Below are 21,102 nucleotides of genomic sequence, written 5' to 3' on the forward strand. Positions count from 1 at the left end.
TTTAATCATTATGGGGATACAGTTTCTGCTGGACTAATAATTCCCATGTTTTAGAATTGTAGATATGGAAGAGAAAACAAAGCTCGTGGTGCAGCACTGGAGAACTACAGAGAAGCCGTACTTCGTGGACAGAATAGGACAAGAAATTGATACATTATTATACTGTGGAGGACATTATGATTGGTTGTCTTAGTCACACAATCAATGACATGTTATAAGTGTTCATGGTAGTTGTAGTTTATATTTTGCTGCTGTGAGTTTAAGTAAAGACATAATTAGATTAATCCTCAGCTTCGTGTCCCTAATAGAATTGACCTTTTCCTTTACATTTGCTGGAATATTTTTTCATTTCATTCTGTTTTTTCTAAATTGGTGTGGAATTTTTCTTTTGTTGCGTTTTCACTTTATTTTGTTTGTGTGCTGTATAAGTACTTTACAAATTGTCTCCAACTTAAGTTTTTGTGCCAAGCTACCAGAGGGTTAAGCACAGATGAATTTAGTGACTTTTGTGGTTCACCCTGACAGGGATTGTGGTTGTTGCTTGAGAAGGGTTCACATCCCCTCAACCAAAAACCCAATTTCTCACAGGAACCTATGTTTTTAACAAAGGACAAAGAAGACAGCCCACTTCGGAAGGCAGTAGCTATCAACAGTGAAGCTGGTGCAGTGGCACTGGGCCTCAGGGATGAGAGGGGCCCACTGCATCACAATTATGATCGCCCTAATTTACAAAAGGGGCCAGGGGGCTATTTTACTCGCTAGCATTAGGGTATGTTTGCTTCAAAGAAGCATATGAGAACTAATTTTTTCTGAAAGGGACAGTGAGCTTGTTTCAAGTCATGGTGGTGAAGGGATGAAAGAGGTAGTGGAAACAGCCTGCAATGCTGTTGCAGCTTTTATAAAGAGGCACAAAAAATCAAATAAGTCGGCTAACAGATTGACATCACCAACAGTTCCACATTCATTCATCACAAATGTATATTTCGCCTATACTTGTGGAGAGTCCAGAGCGGAGTGTCGGCGGGTGTGCCGCATTAGCATTTCAGATCTGTGCGCTCATGCGATCATACCGGCACACTAGAGCGCTGAACCTTTATGATAAAAGGACAAAGCAAGGGCGCGCTTGGCTTCACCGCACTAATATCCAGCAAATTCAATTATTAAAACCAAGGCAAATGTGAAGGGCATACAATAGGCTGGAAATAAAAAAAATCCATTACCTATCTACAGCACCGCTGTGATTTAGAAGTTGGAATGCTACAAGCGCAAATGGATTACACAACCCCCAAGCCACCCTGACCTGACCAGACTGAGCAAGTGAGCGGATACCCCCTCATTACCAGAGCACTTGTGAATACAGATACATGCACTGAGAGAGAAGGAGACATTTATGCTCAAAATTGCAACCTAGCTGCACAATGGAGGGTATAATTTGGACAAACACAATATCTCTGGCCAATATCATTACCTTAGACCATTTACTATTGCTACGCAGAACAGTAAAGTGCCTCATTATGTTAAACTAAGTGAACCGCGCAGACTACTCTACCCTGCCCTTGAAAGCCACAGAAAATAAATTAAGTTCTATTCTTCACACAAAGAGACAAAAAAAGACTTCACGAGCACAAGATAGACATTCCAAACAAAATTCAAACAAATGTTGAATATTGCTAATTCTGCACCGCTTCAGACCATACCTCATAGCGCCTTGATATGTACCAAGGCTTAGTGACCCTTTCATTTGGAACTACTTTCCAAACTTTCCATCCTAGCATCCTCCATTTCATATAAAATTACACTTCCTTTGAACTGGTTCACCATAAAATGCTTATTCAACTGTGTCTTGCTCAGCTAATCTCGGATTTAATTATAAATGTACAACTTTACCGTCTTCTTAACACTGAAACCACAGGCGGGCCAATGCGATCATTTTAGGGTTAAAGGTAACCCTAAAATGATCGCATTGGCCCGCCTGTGGTTTCAGTGTTAAGCAGACAGTAAAGTTGTACATTTATAATTAAATCCGAGATTAGCTGAGCAAGAAACAGTTGAATAAGCATTTTATGGTGAGTCATAATCAACATTAAATTAAAACCGGCTCTTATTTTCCGCAATTGCATATCAAACAAAGTAGTTACGTTTTACTCACTTAATAGTGGTGGTAATTCATGGGAGAATCACTCCATTTTTTCCTATCTACTAATCCTAACTACTCTTGCAGTAGCCGACAAAATGCTAAGAGTCCTCACTTCCCCAGTTACTTCTGGAAGATAAATCATTATTGACTATCCCCTTTTTTACTCGCATCTTTTAAGTGCTGTTGCATGCCACCCATCATCTTTCACTTGCACTCTTCATTGAGCACAAACGCACCAAACACTGATCCACTGGTAAACAAAAGCGCTCACCGGAAGTGCACACTATCATCTGAAGGTTAGGAGCTAGACACCAGCACTTCATATCAAAATCTTAAGGTGGTACTGGGCAAAATGGTGTCATTGTGGAATGTGCTTACATTTTGACGCATCAACATAAAGTCAAACGACAACAGGTGCAAAGGAATACTAAGATTTTAATCAAACCCAAATTTTAGATTCAGTGTCTGAAACCAGCTACTAGCATCACATATTAATATCATAAAGATGACTGGGGCAATATAGTGACAGCATGCAGAATTAATTTATTTTTTAATGATGAATTGACGGTGTATTACCTTACAACCGGTGCAACGGAAGTATCTGACATTTTCTTTTTATTGCAATCACGTAATTTCATATGTGATATCTATTTGTAACAATTATTTTGTTAATGGAACTGAATGCTATGCTGTGGTCGGGCACTACACCTAGTTGGGTTTGTTTCATAGGTTTTATCAATTTGTAATGGCTTTAATTAGGTGAGCTAAACACATAAACTTTAAACTCTTGCACTTCCACTATTTACAATATTACTGCTTTGTAATATTTTACTCTTGAACTCCGGACAACCTCACTATCATGTTATGTTCATGTCCCTTACTGAATGTTGCTAAAAATTAAAACTATTTGGAACAAAAAAAATACTCTCAGAGAATTTTAATATTGAGTTTCAATGCTGGATTTGTAACAGGGAGACACTTGGCTGTGTCTTTTTTTTTTTTTTTTAAACATCTACTTTTGCCACAGCCAAACCTAACTGAGAATATTGGTAATTTTATACTCTGGTTTTAATGTAATGGTTTTGAGTAACCAAACAATAAAGAATTCATTCATTCATTCATTCATATTGGTAATTTATACCTTTCCTTGTGTGGCAAAACATGCAGAGTGTTATAAACATTTAGGTATCTTCTCATTCCCCAAAGGCCAGTGGCACCATGTCTGGATCAGCCCTCCAACTCAATGCCAGCCTTGCTTCCCAGTGCTGCCATAGCCTCTTGGGTTGAAGTTTTTGAAGTTTGGTGGGATTGACCAACACAACCTACTTCATTAGCACATTATTCGCTTAATAACACATGAAATCAAACTGTGTTCTACAGTCAACTCACACACACGCCTGGCCACTGTTTAGAACCAATTTTCTTTACAATGGCCATGTCTGATGGAGTCAGTCTTTACCTTTAACCTGGTCTCGTCGTTTTTAGTGCAGTTTGAGTATAACGGGCAAGAGCGGCAAACAAGGGTTGGCGGGTGCCAAAGGTGGGGTCTTTGCAGAAGCCTTTATGCACCAAATGTATAAGTGAGAAATCATCATGGACCATGTGTGATCTGCACAAAAGTCTCAAGCACCTGTTTTCTTCCAACTGCTATTGGAACTTTTTCTACAGCCCTCTCAATGAAGATCTGGGTCTGTCTGCAACTTTGTAATGCGGGAATTAAGCACAGGTATGTGTCTATAATTGGGAAGCCTAGATCGTGACAAACCTTAAGGCAGTAAGAACATTAAAAAAAAATAGATATGACTTAGTTTCAATTTCTAGAGCTTCTCGTCTAAGTGACCTCTTTGAAGCTTCGCGAGCGATTCAAAAGGAAGTGATGTCAAGAGGAAGTGATGTCATGCCAAAGTGAAAATTTCAGAGCAGGTTTTTTTTTTCCACGGTTCGCAGAGGGAAATGATCAGCAGATGTCTTCATATGAGGAAACCTCTGGAACACACTAGATGCCCGAGGCACACTTGGAAGGCTGGGTGACTGTTCAGTGATGTAATTTTTTTTACCCACTTGAGTGCCCTCATATTAGAAGCATCTCCCTCTCTGTTGTCCTTGCCATGTTACACACAAGAGAAGAAATATGAACTTCCTTGTGTGAGTGCAGACCCTTCAGGGTAGACGTAGTGGTATTTGGCCATCTAGCCCCCGTCCCTTTGGACAGAGTCGAAGGTATCCATAAAGTGGTTAAAGAGGTTAGTCTAGATTTCATACACCTAGAGAATGGAGCTTTACCTCAGAGGTTTTGTACCCGCTCGAGTTCTCCGACACGTTTCTACTAATAAGCCATGGACCGCAGTTGGTTTAAGGATTAAATAAATGAGAGTTCCAATATGGTGCTCAGAAAGGAGGGGCGTGCAAAGCCTTCTTAGTGTGGACGATTATGTGCTTTAATGAACCTATTTATTATTTTAAAGTATAGGGTGTTAATGTTTGAAGGTGAGCTACATTTGGATGCCTTCGGGGGTGCAGAACCCGCTCAGTAAAATGATTCTTTATTAATAATTGTGCTGCTTTCTCTCGTTTGGTGGAAGCTCCATCCATTTAAATAACAATTTTCAAGCCACATGTTCACAAATATCCACTCAAACAATCATTACCCACAACACCCAGGGTAGGCAAAAGTCTCTCATTCCCGACGTTCACCAAGAATAGGCGCTGGGATCTCCTGCCGCAGGCCTTGAATACCCTTGCCAGGTAGGGCTAGGGGAAGTATATAGGATGCAGGCATTGAGGTGATCTTTGTAGAGAAAACGACTGTTGCATCAAGCACACGCTTAAATGAGACATGGAACGAGTATTAAAATGGCTCAGAATCTGAAACCTTCTGTTGTCTAATGAGCAGTATTGTCTTAATGACAAAAACATGTGAAGGGCATCCGGCACAATAACAAGGAACAGCAGATAAAGTCAGAACATATGGCATGAAGAAGGATGCGAGAAGCAGACGCATTGCCGGGTGAACCTAAGTTTGACGGCAAACACATTCATTTCTCACCTACTCACGATGAGAATAACGAGGAATATACAAAATCATTTAAAATTTTGAATCCGAATAGTAAGGCGGACATAACAATTATAATATGCCTAAGAAAGCGGGAAGCAGGTTGGCCCTTATTGAAACAGCGTAAGGAGGACTGTAGGACCCACTGCTGAGTTGCCTTCTGCATTCACATGAAGATAATAATGCTTCGAAAACATGTGCCTGCGCCTCCAGGTAGCGGCACAGCAGTTGTCTTGCAAGGGTACACTAGCGTAGAGTGCAGCAGTCATTGCCATGCTCATGGTGGAATGCACCTTCACTTTTCCCTGGAGCGGACACTTCGCTTTGCTGTGGCAGAAGGTGGTGCAGGCTGAGAAGCCAATGTGCCAAGCCTGTTTGGATTAGGGTTGACCCATTCCTGGCTGTACAACAAACAGGTGGTCTGATGAACGGATGTCCTTTGTCTTGTCTATACAGAACCAAATGCATCTGCGTACATCGTAAGATGGCAAGGATCTTTCTGCTAATGTCGTTGGATTCAGGAAGGATGAGGGCAGTAGGACATGTTCATTTAGATGAAAATCGATTTGTCTGGGCGCATGGAAAGACCCGAAGAACGCTGAGATTCATGGCACTCCCTAGGGAGCGGGGCGGATGGGCCCTACCTGATCTAAAGTTGTATTATTGGGCAGCGTCCCTTCAATATATGGCAGGGCTATTTGGAGGAGCAGAAAGGGAAAGATTTTCTTCTGAATTAATAGAGTCCCTAGTAGATGATCTGGAAAAATTTGAAACTAAATGGATGCAGAAGCTGGGGGCAGAGAAGGAAGTCTTTCGTAGATCATTGGAATTAGGTCAGAAACTACTGTGCTCAGCACCACTTCAGGCACAACATTATAAGACACTGTATTTTCTGTATCATACACCCGCCAGGATAGCACAATGGGGAGGGGCAGCTGGTATCACGTGCCCAAGATGTGATAGTGCCGAGGCTGACTTAGCCCATATGCTTGCTACATGCACCCATTTAAAAACTACCCGGGATGAAATTGAAGTATTCCTTAAAAGGTCATTAAGGATAGAGATTACTTTAACATTGGCAGTGGTACTTCTTGGAATAGCGGATAATGCTATCCAGACACAATATGAATGCTTTATCTTTATGGCTATGGCTGTCTTGAGACTGTGCATTACCACGGCTTGGTTGGATCGGATACCGCCCACATTCCATCAATGGCTAACGAAATTATTAGCTATTTTTAACCTTGAGAAAGCAATTTATGCATGGAGGGGTAGAAATGGCAAGAAACTAGGAAAGGAAATTTGGGAACCGATACGAAAGTGGAAGGAGAAGGATTCGGGGTAGGAGGCATGGAAAATTAATGTGTCCAGAATTTAATTTACCTTCGTGCTGTGTCGTATCCTTATATTGCTTTCCTTTTTAAAAAAAATTATTTTGTATACTTTCTAGTTGTGTTTTGTATGTTTTGCTATAACCTTGCATTATAAATGAATTAGGGGGGGGTGGAGGGGTTTCAGGTGGCAATCTGAATAAAAATATAAAAAATAAAAAAATAAAAAGAAAGAAAGTCAGTAGGGACTTTAGGTATGATTTTAGGGTTAGTTCACAAGATGACTTTATCCCAAGTGAATCGGAGAAAGGGATCTTTCACAGTGAATATTTGCAGTTCCCCTGCCCTCCATGCTAGTGCAAACGCAAGGAGAAACGCCGTCTTCCACGAAATTAGCTTTAGGAGTGCTTAGTGGATTGGCTCGGAGGGAGGTAGCATCACCTGACCCAGGACAGTTTCAAGTTCCCAGGACACTAGAGGGCACTGTACAGATGGAAAGTATTTGGTGAGGCTGTTCATGAGTGGATACCAACCTTTGCTTTTGCAACAGGCACAGAAACTGTACTTGGAATTCCACATCTTTGTGGTAGGTGGGGCTCACGTCTGTATAAGGATGTTTGTGATGGAGTGTGTACGCAATGTCTGGAGAGGAACTCGTAGGAGTTTCAGTGACATCGCCGGACATTCAGCTAGCTAAAGAGGTTTGCTGTCCCAGAATTGGAGTGACCTTGCCAGAGCAATGAGGATCAAGGTACAGTGATCTGCCTCAGCCTTTCCCAGTACCCTGACAACCAGAGGAACAAAGGAAAAGTGTATGCAAATACACTGGACAATCTGATTGAATCTGCATTGCTCATAGTCCCTAGTGGCCAAAAACTGCGGACGTAGTACTGCCATTTTCTGCTGTTCCGAGTGGCTAACATATCCATCCTACTTTTGGTTGATTTGTTCCTGGTGGAGTTCTCACTCATGGCAGTCTCACAGTTGTCGACTGAGCGGACCTGTCAAATATTATGGCACCCCGGTAGACGTTGCATGACGATGTCGACTTTGTGATAAAGGACCTAATTCCATAGTTACTGCACCTCTTCCATGAGAGCTCAGAGCTGTGTTCCTCCCTGCTTGGCTATATAAAACATTGACATTGTATTGTCTATGCTGAAGAGGACTGCTTGCCCTGCTAGTCCTGAGAGGAATGCTTGCAGGCCCAGTCTTATGGCCTGAAGCTCCAGAATGTTGATATGGAGCATCTTTTTTGCATCTGACTAACAACCTCTGGTCAACAGTTCCTGCAAGTCAGCTCCCCCGCTGTCCATCTTTTTCCATGGATGTAGAAGAAATAATTTACCACCCGTGGGTTGAAATTTCATAAAGAAAATACCGCACCATCTCCGTGTCTCATACAAAGACTAGTATGATGAAAGTTTGTCATTTCCGCAAAATATCGAAAAAAAACCTTATAGAAATTACGGCATAGAGATTACTCCTGCCGGAGTAATCTCTATGCCGTAATTTCTATACAGGTTTTTTTTCAATATATGCTTTTATGAAAGGACACTCATAACTAGGTACATATTGCTCTGTGAAAATTTGGTTTATCCAATTGTATCTGATGGTACAAAAGAACTGAAAAATAAGTGCTTCTTTTTGCGGAAATCACAAACTTTCGTCGTACTATTCTTTGTATGAGACACGGAGATGGTGCAGTATTTTCTTTATGAAATTTCAGCACAAAGGCGGTAAATGATTTCTTCTACATCCATGGAAAAAGATGAAAGGGGATCTTCATTGACATAGACAATGTTGTATTGTTACATTACCATCGCAACTCACGACAGGCTAAATGTAATTTCCAACACCTGTGGAATTTTGTTTTTAGATAACTCAATGTGGCGTTTCTGGATATTCGCTTTACATGTTTGTTTTATATACATTTCACTGATTCAGTAATTCCTTGCCTTTTAGCATTATGTGGTATTCTTCATCATGACCTATAATGTTGCTCCACAGATCACTTTGAGATCCGACAGTTGATAACTTTGGATTAATGGTCCTTTGAGTGAGCAGACTAAATACGATGATTTTCGAAGACACTAGAGCAGAGTTTCCCAAACTGTTGGTCACAAGCCGATTTTTAGTGGGCTGCGAAAGTCCAAGCAATAAACAAAGAGGTCATTAAATTCTGTATTTATCTAATCACATTTCATGCGCTTCAACGACAAGAGGTCAAATGTCAGGCTATGCCTTCTCACACTTTGCTACTTATTTTATTAACATGGGGATTGGTCTTCATAAAATCTTCTCACTTAATTCAGAGAAAGACAAGTAAAGTGAATTATTTGACTATCTAGCTGAGCTACATGGAGTGTGAAAGGAAAGGCTGTAGGATATCATTTTCTTTGTAACATATAGTAAAATGTAAATACCTGTAAATGTACTGAACACATTCAGCAGTTAGGAGGTACGATGGGAACAAAGGGCCACATTTTCTTTTTTTTTTTTTTAAAGAGTTCGGCCGATTGATTACTCCGTCACAAAGGTGACTGATACTTCACCCACTGCATTACAACTGCATTATACCCAATGGCACTTGTAATACGGCTGATGGGATATCTGTTGCGTTTGAAATACGGCTGATGGGATATCTGTTGCGTTTGAAATACGGCTGATGGGATATCTGTTGCGTTTGAGACAGAGTAACCCATCCGTAGAACTCTAAATCAGGCCCAAAGATTTTTATATGATCAAAACAAATTAAGACACTTTACTTGGTGATGCACACAATTTATGTATTCACTAAAACCTGATTTACACACATTATCATTTGTGTGCAATATAGTTTATGAGTAAGAAAACAAGTTACTTACCTGTAACTTTGGTTCCCCAGTATTGGTAACTTTCATAGATTCCCATGCTTTGTATCATTCCCCGTCGTCGGAATGGGAGCCTCGGTAGTATCACAACCATAGAAACAAAAGAGAAAAAATAGGCCTAGGTCTCATCTCATTTTGTATCCTATCACTCTCTTTGTGTAAAAGAGACCAAACTTTTGTCAGGACCAATCAGAGCAGCCTCACCCCATAGAACCTTCCTGAGAGAGCTCAGAGCCTCAGATTTTCGTAGCCGTTGTGCAAACCGCCACTATCTCTGTAAAAAGACTGAGCTTTCCCAGGGGAGGAGGGTGGGCGCATGAGAATCTATGAAAGTTACCAATACTGGGGAACCAAAGTTACAGGTAAGTAACTTGGTTTCTTGCCCCAGTATTGGAACTTTCATAGATTCCCATGCTTTGTATCAGAGTAGCTAGCAGTATATCACCAAGACACATTTTGTAGATACATGGCATCACATAACCATATAGCAATACTTATAGCATAGCAATAACAGTAAACAAAATGTGCTCACCAGGATGGAGGAATTGTAGGGAAAGCTCAACTCTCAATGAAAAAGATTCTGCAGAACTGCTTGACCAACAGCCGCGTCGTCTCGTCCTGCAGACTCCAGGCAGTAGTGTTTCTTGAAGGTATGAGTACTGCTCCACGTTGCTGCCCTGCAAATGTCTTTAATGGCGACTCCAGAAAAGAGACCCACGGACGATGCCACAGACCTTGTGGATTGTGCACGGACCTTCTTGTCCAGTGGCTTGCCCGCCTCCTGATGACAGAATTGAATCGCACTGGAGATCCAGCGGGAAATGCCACTCTTTGCCAAAGGAAACCCCTTCCGTGGTGCGCTGTAGGACACAAACAATTGGGATGATTTCCGAAAGGGTCGTGTGCGTTCTAAGTAGAATTTCAAGCATCTTTGAACGTCCAAAGAATGTAATGTGCGTTCCGCAGGCGTAGAAGGGCGCGGAAAGAAAGACTTTAAAATCAAAGGTTCATTCAAGTGGAACTCAGGCGGCACCTTCGGAATAAATTTCGGATTGCTGCGAAGAATAAGCACATCCTTTTTTAATTGAAGGAATGGATGCACTATGGAGAGGGCTTGAAGCTCACTAACTCTTCTTGCTGATGTTAGAGCTAAGAGGAGGGCAAGTTTCCAAGATAGGACTTTCAAGTCCGCCTTATGCACCGGCTCAAACGGAGCTTTCATGAGTTGAGCCAGGACAAGATTGAGCTGCCAAACTGGTGGAGGAGGGCGAACTGGAGGATACATCCGAAGCAAGCCTATCAAGAATTGTTTAACAATCCTAGAGGACCATAAGGAAGGGCCTGAAGAACTACGCCGAAACCTTGATATGGCTGCAAGATGTACCTTCACAGACGAATGCGCCAACCCAGACTTAGCCAAAGATAGTATATATGGCAATAGTTGATGAGGCAGAGATTTGTAAGGATGGAGACCTTGTCTTTGACACCACAGGCAGAACCTCTTCCATTTTGCCTTGTAAGTTTTATTAGTGCTCGGTGCTCGAGCCTGGGACAAAACTTCTCTGCATTCCTTGGAGAGATTCAGATGACGGAACTCTCTGTGTTCAGGAGCCACCCTGTCAAGTGCAGCGATTTCGGATCCGGATGGAAAACTTGTCCCTGATTCCTCGACAATAGGGACGGAATTGGTCGCTAGCGAATTGGATGAGCCTGGGAGAGCAGAAGGAGTTCTGTGTACCAGAATTGCCGGGGCCACGCCGGTGCAATGAGAATCATCCTGCGTGGTTCCGCCTTCATTTTCCTGAGTACTCGAGGAATGAGGGAAATTGGCGGAAAAGCGTAAAAGAATGCGCTGTACCAGGCCATCGAAAGGGCGTTCCCCAGAGATCCCTGATGGTGAACTTTGCTTGCGTAAAACCGGCATTTGGCGTTCACCGGAGAGGCAAAAAGGTCGATGGTTGGTGTCCCCCAGACCGAGAACACACTCTCCAGAATGGACTGATTCAATTCCCATTCGTGATTCACCTCTGTCTGGCGACTCAGAGCATCCGCCGTGACATTGAGAGAGCCTGCCAGGTGTTCGGCCCTCAAACTGATGCTGTGAAGAATTGCGTAATCCCAGATCTTCTGAGCTTTTTTGGACAGAGTTTGCGACCTCGTTCCTCCTTGCTTGTTGATGTAGTGCATGGCCGTCGTATTGTCCGTCCGGACCAGCACTGTATGATTTTGAACTCTGGGAAGGAAAGCCTGCAAAGCCAACCGAATGGCCGTTAGCTCCAAAAAATTGATATGGCACTGGCGCTGCTCTAGACTCCAGTGTCCGCTGACTTGAAGCTCTCGGAGCACCGCTCCCCAACCTTCCAAAGAGGCATCCGTGGTCATGATCAGGGGGGATGGGGAAATTCTGAATGTCAGACCTTGTGCGATATTGTCTTGTACTAGCCACCATTCGCATGCCTTCCTCATTTCTGATGTCACCAACACTTTGTCGTTGAATGATCCCTCTGCTTGGCACCATTGTTTGTCTAGTTCTTCCTGCAGAGGACGCATTCGCAGCCTGCAATGTGGTATTAATGGTATGCAGGATGACATCGACCCGAGCAGGGACTTGTATTATTGGACTGAAAGGCATTTCTTGTGGAACACATGGCGAGCCGATACGACCAACTTCTGTTGACGTTCCTCCGAAGGACGAGCTGTGCATTGCGTCGTGTCCAAAATGGCCCCAAGGAACCTTGTGGATCTGGAGGGCTGTAGAACTGACTTGTGTTTGTTGAGCTGAAGGCCCAGGTGACTGAACAACTGTATGCAAGTCGAAACAGCCTGAGAGGCTTCCTTGAACGATGGAGCCTTGACGAGCCAGTCGTCCAAGTAAGGGAAAACCTCCAGGGATTGCTTTCGTAGAAAAGCTGCTACTGGTGCCAACACTTTGGTGAATACCCGAGGTGCAGACCGAAGGCCAAACGGAAGCACCTTGAATTGGAAATGGCTCTTGCCCACTGTGAAGCGCAGATATTGTCTGTGAGCTGGGTGTATCAGTATGTGGAAATACGCATCTTCTAAATCCAGAGACGCCAATAGTCGCGTGGGTTCAAAAGAGGAAGAATTTCTTGGAGAGTGACCATCCTGAAAGAGAGCTTGATGAGATAAGTGTTGAGCTCTCGTAGGTCTAGTATGGGGCGCCACGTCTCTGCCGTCTTCCGAACCAGGAAGAACCTGGAATAAAAACCTCTGCCCCTCTGGGAGAGAGGCACTGGATCTATTGCCCCCTTGATGAACAACTGGTGGGCTTCGAGGTGGAGCAGTCCCAGATGTTTTGTGCGGGTGGTGCTCGGAGCTCTTGTTGGAGGAAGATCTTGGAATTCCAACGTATGGCCACTCTGAACAATATTCAGGGCCCACCGGTCCGATGTTATACACTTCCAGCTGTTCAGGCAAAAGGATATCCTGCCCCCACTGATGTGACTGGGAGGGGAGGAACAGTAGGTAGAGCCAGGCAGGCCGCTATTGCCTCTTGGCATTGTCTCATCCCGGACGGTTCTGACGCCCTCGCGGTGTTTGGCGAGAGAAAGACGCCGATTGTCCCTGCCGTTGATTTGAATATTGAGTCTTATAAGATTGCGAAGACTGCGAGAAATATCTCTGTTGGGTGTTGCCTCTATACGAAGAGAAACCTCTGCCACAAGCGCCTCTAAATGGGACCTTACGGTAGTTGAGTGATCCCAAAGACTTCACCGGGTCCGTATCCTTTTTTATACTTTGCAGGGCATCATCAACATGCTTACTAAAGAGCATCTCTCCATCAAATGGGAGGTCCAGGATCTTATTTTGGACCTCCTGACGAAACCAGGTGGCTCTCAAACAGCCCTGGCGACATAGCACTGCTGACCCAGCTAAGGCACGAAAAGCCGTGGAAGCTATATCCATAGCACAGTCGATAACTTTGGAGGATGATTTTTCTCCCTCCATCAGTACTCTCTTGGCCTCTTCACTCGCGGAGTCTGGCAGTTGTTCCACAAACGGCTCCATGTCACACCACATCTGGCGATCGTATCTGCCTAGAATGGCGAGAGCATTTGCTGCTCGAACAAGCAAGCTGACCATGAAAGAAAACCTCTTTCCCACGTTATCCAGGCGCCTACCGTCCTTGTCCGGAGGCGTAGTTAAAGGGGTTGATGGGTTTTTGGATTTGCTTTGAGCGGCCTGTGAGATCACCGAATCAGGCTTCGGCTGCCCAAGAAGACAAGCTGGACTGCCCTCTGGAGCTTTATACTTCTTTTCCAGCCTGGGGAGGACCGGAATAACAGTGGCTGGATTTTGCATGATCTTTTTACCTTCTTCCCACACATGCTCAATTATGGGAATGGATTTGACAGATCTTCTGTATTGTTCCTTGAAGTCATACAGGAAACATTCAGACTCTTCCCTCGTAATTGGTAGTCTAAACCTCTTCGATGCTCTCTCCATGAGGTTATGGAACCCCCTATATCAACTGGAGGGGAAATAGAAGTATCCCGGCCAGTGGCGTCTGGATCTTGTTGCCCACTGTCACCTTGATCCAAGTCTGGGTCCTGCAATGGATCAGTGAAGGGATCCACCTGTACATCATCATCCGAAAAGGTATCCTGCTGAACAGTATTTGGCGGGTTCGTTATCCGACGTCCGGGAAAGGACCGTAGGTATGACCGCTGGTGGTGGGAGAGGCACCACTTGCGAAGGAGGCAGTACGACAACTGGTTGCGCTTGTGGCAACACCTGTGGTGGAGGTTGCGCAGACTGCATTGAAGGTTCCGAAGGAAACCTGGTTCTATAGTCCTGCAGCATCATCTGAAGATCAGAGATTAGAGAGGCGGGCATGGCCACCATGTCCTGCCCTAAAGCTGGTGGACGTCGCTCCTGAGGAGCATAGTGATGCATCTGTTGGTCATATGTATGCTCATAATATTCCTCCGTGTCAGTCTCTTGCAATTTACATTTAAGTCTGAGGGACTGTAGGCATCCCCATAATGGCCTCCATCTTCCTCTTCCTCCTCCGACTCGTCATCCAGAAGCATAGTCGGTGGATGCGACGAAACTCGTTGAGGAGACGTCATTTCAGGTGTAATTTTCATCTTCTGCAGAGGAAATTGCATTTTTTGACCCGTCGACGGCCTCGTCGACAGCGCCGTCGTCGACAGTGTGGCCGTCGTCGACGGTATCGTCGATGGCACAGTGGACCTCGTCGACGGAGTCTTGGACGTCGTCGACTGAATGATCGTCTACCGTTTCGTAGACGAACTCGTCGTCATCACCATCAGTGTCGTCGCCGAAGTCGTTGTCGACGTAGTCTTCGTCGCCGACGAGGCCGTCGACAGCACCTTTCCGGAAACCAACATCGTCGACGTTGAAGAATTTATCGTCGACGAACCGGGAACCTTGAATGATGACGAAGTCGTCGACGTTGAGCCCGCTAACGACGACGAGCCCGTCGACGGAGCCAAGGAAACAGCTGGAATTTTCATAGAAGCAATCGTCGTCGACGTACCTGATGTTTTTGTCGTCGACGGATGCTGTTTTGTCTCCGGCACGGTCCCCGGAGTGACTGTAGAGTATTTGTCACCAGTCTGTTCCTTTTTGGACGGAGGAGAAGTGTTAGAAACCTCCTTTTTGTCCTTAGAGGCTGTAACCAATCCAGCAGCCTGTCCCCGCCTCTCCTTTTCACTTCCGTGAGGAGATTTAAGGGGACTAGCCCTCTCAGACCTGTCAGAGATGTTATGAGGGGCTTTGATAGAGGGGCTCGGCTGAAGAAGAACAAGGAGGAGACCTACCCCTCTTCTTGGATCTGTGAGAGGAAGCCAAAGATGTTGAATCCTCTTCATCTAACGAGAGCACCTCCTTCCGAGTCTTCATCTGTTGAAGCCAGGTCAAAAGCCGGCCCTCTCTGTCACGAAGTGTCTTTGTAGAGAAGGTTCTATAAATTTTGCAGTCTGTGGCCTTGTGGTCCGGGTATAAGCAATAGATACAGCTCTCATGCTTATCTTCTACAAAAAGTCGCTTTTTTCCACAAGACGCACAGGACCTGAATAAGGCCTTCTTCTCCTTGTTAGATATCCTATTTTCATATCAGATCACAGGGTGTAAAAGGTACCACTTTTCTTAATTCCCTTTGGCAGTTATACTTGCTAAGGTATTTTAGTGGAGTAGTTCTCTCCTCCAAATCAAGACATTCCTTAAAGGAGGAGATGTATAGGCATCCACTTTCTATTGAAAGTTTCTGAGAGGTCAATGTGATTTTTTGAAAACATGTTTCAGATTTATTTATTGCGATGCCTTTCTTAGACTATGTTGCTCTTAGTTAGAGGTGTGTTATTTACATCATAATTATTGGCACACTGTTTTCGCCAATCTGACAGTATGTCGTCTATGGTTCGCAAGCTATATTTTCGTGTGGAAATAGGCAGTCACTTTTTGTTGTTGAAAAAGGCGGTCAATCAAAATGCATCCAACAGAATAGAGAGATCTGAAATGGTTTCAGGAGTGGAATGCCTTGGAACAAGTCCACAGCAGACGTATCACAATCATATTAATTCGCTGCCATATAACTTGCACCAGCATTTTTTTCCCATCTGCTACTAAATGGTAACCTTTCCCGGCATGGCTGCCTGCGGGACAATGCTTACAGAATTTTACATTGTCCCATGTTCATGTTCACTACGTACTACACAACATTCCTTAATGTTGCAGCATCTGGTCAGATTGTTTGGGGACTTCAGCAGGTCGGTAGCTGCCATTCCCTGGTCTGTGTATTATTTGACGATAACAAATCAATGAAGTGGTAGGATTTTCTGTTATCAAATGTCACCATGGGCAATCTTTCCATATGAAATCTTTCTTTGGAACAGTGCAGATGTCTCTAAAAAGTCAAACAGCAGGCAGTAACAATTATAAATGAAAACCAGAACTGTAGAGGAGAGGGAGAACTAGGCATTAGATTGTGACCACTGACAGCAAAGGAGTTCAAGAAACAAAATGCAGTTGCTACTTTGCATAACAACTGACTGACAGTGTGTCATAAGGACCTAAAATTATACAAGGAGACATTAGAGCCACGATTAGTCATTTACATGTAAGTGGGAGTTGGGTAGCAACTGCCCTATAAATACTATTGGCTCATCTTCATATGGAAAAAAACATAATTCATTTTCTAACTCATGTAATTAGTCATGAAATTAGCTAGCCCCGGTACATTCTACTGGTCTTTATGGCTAATTTATTTGGATTTGTTGCAGCAGGTTCTTTTCCATGTAATTTACTGATGTTAATGAGAATGGTGAACTTTGTTTTCTCCAAAGACATATCATGTTTTGCAATAAATTGGAATCCTTGCGAGATACAAGAGCTCAGTCTACGGAGCACTCACCTCGGTTTGTCTTCGGGCAAAACTGCTGTCACCGCTTCTATCAAACTCAGCTTAGTTTCCTTGTCCATGGCCTGGTCCTGGAAACCGTCCAGCAGGAAGCCGCCCACAGGCCTCTTTGCCGTCTCTCTGGCTGATCTCAGGCGCTCGTCCAACACATCACCACCTTCAACAGCCCCAATCATCAGGCTTTTCTTCAGCACCTGGAAATCCAAAGGAGCAAATAGGAGTGGAGGCAAATGTATTGCTAATATATGGTAACATTCTGATATAGTGGCGTCTGCTAGTGACATAAATAAAGACAGGGACCCTATGTAGAAATCAGTTCACAGATCGGTGATAATTGGAGGCTCGGTGCGGAATCTGCGGCTCGACAGAGTCTCTACCAGGTAAGGCATGACTAAAGGTTACTTGTTCATCTGATAGAGGTTGCTAGCCGCAGATTCCTTCTCTTAGAATAGATACCCCAGCAATTACTGGGGGAGGTTAGTCTGCGAATAGATTACACAAAAAAATCCTGCAGGACCGAATGGGCACAATGCCCATCACATCGGACCTGACTCTACAGGCAGTAGTGTTTGGTGAATGTGTGCAGCGATGCCCACATTGCTGTCTGACATATGTCTAAGACAGGGTTTCCGCAAGCTAACGCAGTGATCGCAGCCTTGGCTCTGATGGAATGAGCATGCAAACCCTCAGGATGTTGCTTCTAGGCTATCTGTAGCAGATTGTTATGCAAAGCACTATCCATCGTGATATGGTTAGTTTCTGCACAGCCTTCGCTTTCTTCACCCCAACATACCCAATGAACAGTTGATCGTCCACCAAGAGGTCTCTAGTATGATCAATGTAGAATTACAATGCCCCTTGATGGTATAGTGACTTCTCCTCCTTAGAAGGGTGAGGCAGAGCAAAGAAGGTAGGCAAGGTGATATTTTTGCCAACATGGAAAAGTGCCACTACCTTTGGATGGAACGAAGCACGGATTCTCAGAACTAGTTTGTCGGCATCGAATGTTGTGTAGGGAGTTCACTCACCCTCCAGGCCGATGTTATAGCCACCAGAAAAGCTGTTTATATGGTCAGTAACCGGAGCAGACAGTAGTGCAGTGGCTCATAGTGTACACAAATGAGAAACGCTAAGACCAGGTTGCAGTCTCATTGTGGGATAATGAATGTGCCTAGAAGGAAACAGATGTTTTTGTTCCTAGAGGAAACGAGTCACAACAGGTGACTTGAATAAAGAAGGTTGGTCTGGCAGTCACAAGAAAGCCGATCTAGCTAACAAGTAAACTTCAACAGTGTCCAGAGCAGAGCCCTGCTGGGTCAGAGAAAGAACAATAAAACTTTGGATAAGGATGCAAAAAGAGGATCAATGTTTTTGAATGTATACCGTGTCACAAATTTGTCCCAACAGCAGACATATAACGTCCTGGATGAGGGATGCCTGGCTGCTAAAATAATGCCACAGGCTTCAGCGGATGGTCGAAAGTGGTCACCGCTGAAACTTCATGCATGGAGGAGGGAAAGGAGGTTCGGGTGCAAGACCCTGCCCTGCTACTGCGACAGAAGATTCTCCCGAAGAGGAAGCCTGATTGGAGGACCAGTGCTCATACTCAGGAGTTCGGGATACCAAACTCTCTATGCCAATCCAGAGCCACAAGAATGACTTGGTCGTTCCTGATATTCTTGAGAACTGAGCAGGAGTGATATCCGCTCAAGAAAAAAAGTGTTTCTGAGCAAAAGAGTTGTCTTGAAAACTCCAGTGCACAGAACTGCAGACATTGTGCTTTCTCTGTGGTGGCAAACAGACTTAACCAAGGCTCTCCCCAATCTCAGAAGAGAGTTTGCACAGCCTCTGGATGGAGAGGAGATTTGTGATATGGTAATGTAATGTAAACAGAATTTCTAAAGCGCAGTATCACCCCACAGGTATCCTGATGCTAACTGACAGTGATTCCTCTACATGCACTTATTTACCCACCAGCTGAACAACCTACACTACCTCCTAGGGAAAAGATAAGTTTCTTCCTAAACTGAAGGTATTCTTCTACTGGTCTGATATCGGCCGGGAGAGTATTCCACAGGTTGGCAGCCACCCGGCTGAGCTCTCTCCCCCCCCCTCCGAACCTGGAGGTTCTTATTCTGGGGGTACCAACCAGGTGAGCCGTGGAAGAGCGAAGATTACGTGATGGAGCGTGCCAGGCAAACTTTTTCTGCAATGGCAGAGGTCCCGATCCATGAAGGGCCTTAAAAACAATACATAGTGATTTAAAATGGATTCTCTGAGCTAGAGGGAGCCAGTGAAGATCACTAAGGGCCGCAGATGCAGAGTCGCCTCGAGTCCTCTTTAAAGCCAGCTTAGCGGCGACTGTCTGTATTCTTTGAAGTTTCAGAATAAGGAAGTTGGCTGAACCGAGGAGCAGGGCGTTGCAGTAGTCCAACCGGCTTAAAATAACACTTCTGACTACAAGTGCCCTACATTACAAGCATTGGCATAGCCAATAGGTCTCGCTTTTGGGTCTTTATAAGTGTTTAGTTATGCAGAACAATATCCTTACTGCAACAACATTAACTGTTGCATGGATAAACACTTATAAGATCCCAAAGGCGAGACCTATTGGCTATGCGTACACCATGTATACTCTCAGGGAAAGCAATATTCATTTCTTTATTTCTAGATTCAAGTTGTGTCCGCAATCTTCAATTGATAAAGAAAAGACAAAGAAAATAGCCCCTGCGTCATTCCACTGGCACGCACAAGCATTACAATGCATGTACAAACCAGCCGAGTGATACAACTGGTTGCACCATTGTGCCTTTTTTCAAGTTTTTCTTTACCGCTATTACACAGCATTGTGAAAAAAACATTTCGCTTTTCCCCCTGAAGCTGCACATTGTACAGTATTGCAAGAAGCGATTGGCAAAGCCAACAGATCACAGAAGGGAGACCTATTGGCTTTGCCAATGCATGTTTTTGTAAATATTTTTTTTTATAAATGAAGGCTCAGTGGAAAGGCAGTCAGGCTGATTTGCATCTTATCACGTAAACTAGTAGGTGGTAGGAGGGACGGGAAAGGGGTTAATAAGATAAGCTGGGTGACCAGGGGTTGAAACATTTATGGTAGTAGTACAGTAAGAAAGGTCAAGTTGGACAGGAGGACTAAATACAGAGGGTCACTCAGAGAGGGTGGGTATATGTCGGTGATTATTTGGGAGTGGGAACAAGAAAAAGTGAGAGACCAGTGTGTGCTGTGTTCTAGGTTTTTAAAGATTGAATCACCAACGCAGAAAAATAAAAGTAAATTAGATTTCTAAATACGGCGAAGTCAGAAAAAGCTCCTATCTACCTTTAGTGGGGGAGCCGCAAAGGCAAGAAGGAAAAGCTGCGGGACATTCTGTCCTCTGACATGATCAGCCCTCCTCTGGGGAACTTCCGGCACATCATCCATATTGTAAGTGGGGGAGAGAACGACATGTTTGGCGACATCTCCTTCCTGCAAGGAAAGTTTTAATTGCTGCCACTGACGCAGGGGAACCGCTGGGTGCATAGAAGCAGTCAGTATGAGGTGCAATTTGAGTTTTCACGGACTGCTACCGTAGCTGGTCATTAGTAGCGACTGGCGGAAAACTCGTCCCCTCTCCTAAACAAGGGAGAGTATAAAGGAAGTGGTGCGCGCGGCAGGGACGGTGCGCGCACGGCCGTCGCGCGGACGCAAAATTGAAAGTGATCGCGATCAAGCGCGCGGCGGGCATGTGCACGTAATGAGCATGAGGAAAGCCATATGGCGCCTCTGCTCTTAAGCGCGCGCCCGCGCACATGCACGCAAGCTGAAGGCCGGCGGTAGCATTTTTTGAAGCGCCCTTACTTAAAGTCTCGCCAGACTAGCGCAAGCGCTGGGGCAGGCGAGACCTAATAAAGGAAGCATGGGGAGAATTTTCTGCAGGGCTTTCATGAGTGAGAACCAAGTCCCTACTGTCTTGTTTACATGTCTTTCCAGGCTCAACTTATTGTCAAAGACTATGCCCAAATTGCGCACTGCAGCCGCTGGTATAGGAGGCGTGCCTGCCTGAATGGGCCAGAACTTGTCTAGAAACGGACAAGGGATTTTCTTCACGGTGCAGTTTAAGATTTCTGTTTTCCCACCATTAAACTGCAGAGAGTTATACATCAGCCATCTAGCTGTCTTCTGCATGCATTCATGGAAGGTGCTAAGTGAAATCAGCCTTCTAACAACAAGATAAGCTGCGTGTCGTCAGCATAGTTCACCAGCTTGATGTTGTAAGATTTAATAATGGGAATCAGTGGTCTCA

The 21,102-nt window shown here is 44.4% G+C and overlaps 1 protein-coding gene across 2 annotated transcripts in view; it reads right to left on the reverse strand.

The window, feature by feature from the left end:
• The window catches only part of QTRT2 (queuine tRNA-ribosyltransferase accessory subunit 2), a 187,497-nt gene that overhangs the window by 63,993 nt on the left and 102,402 nt on the right, over window positions 1–21,102 (reverse strand). For both annotated transcript variants that reach the window (XM_078656655.1, XM_078656656.1), the window contains exon 6: window positions 16,793–16,992. In XM_078656655.1, the coding sequence (XP_078512781.1) occupies window positions 16,793–16,992 (200 nt within the window). The remainder of the gene's footprint in view (window positions 1–16,792; window positions 16,993–21,102) is intronic.

This window comes from Lissotriton helveticus, chromosome 8 (assembly GCF_964261635.1).
Source record: "Lissotriton helveticus chromosome 8, aLisHel1.1, whole genome shotgun sequence".
In the NCBI taxonomy this organism is placed as follows: Eukaryota; Metazoa; Chordata; class Amphibia; order Caudata; family Salamandridae; genus Lissotriton; species Lissotriton helveticus.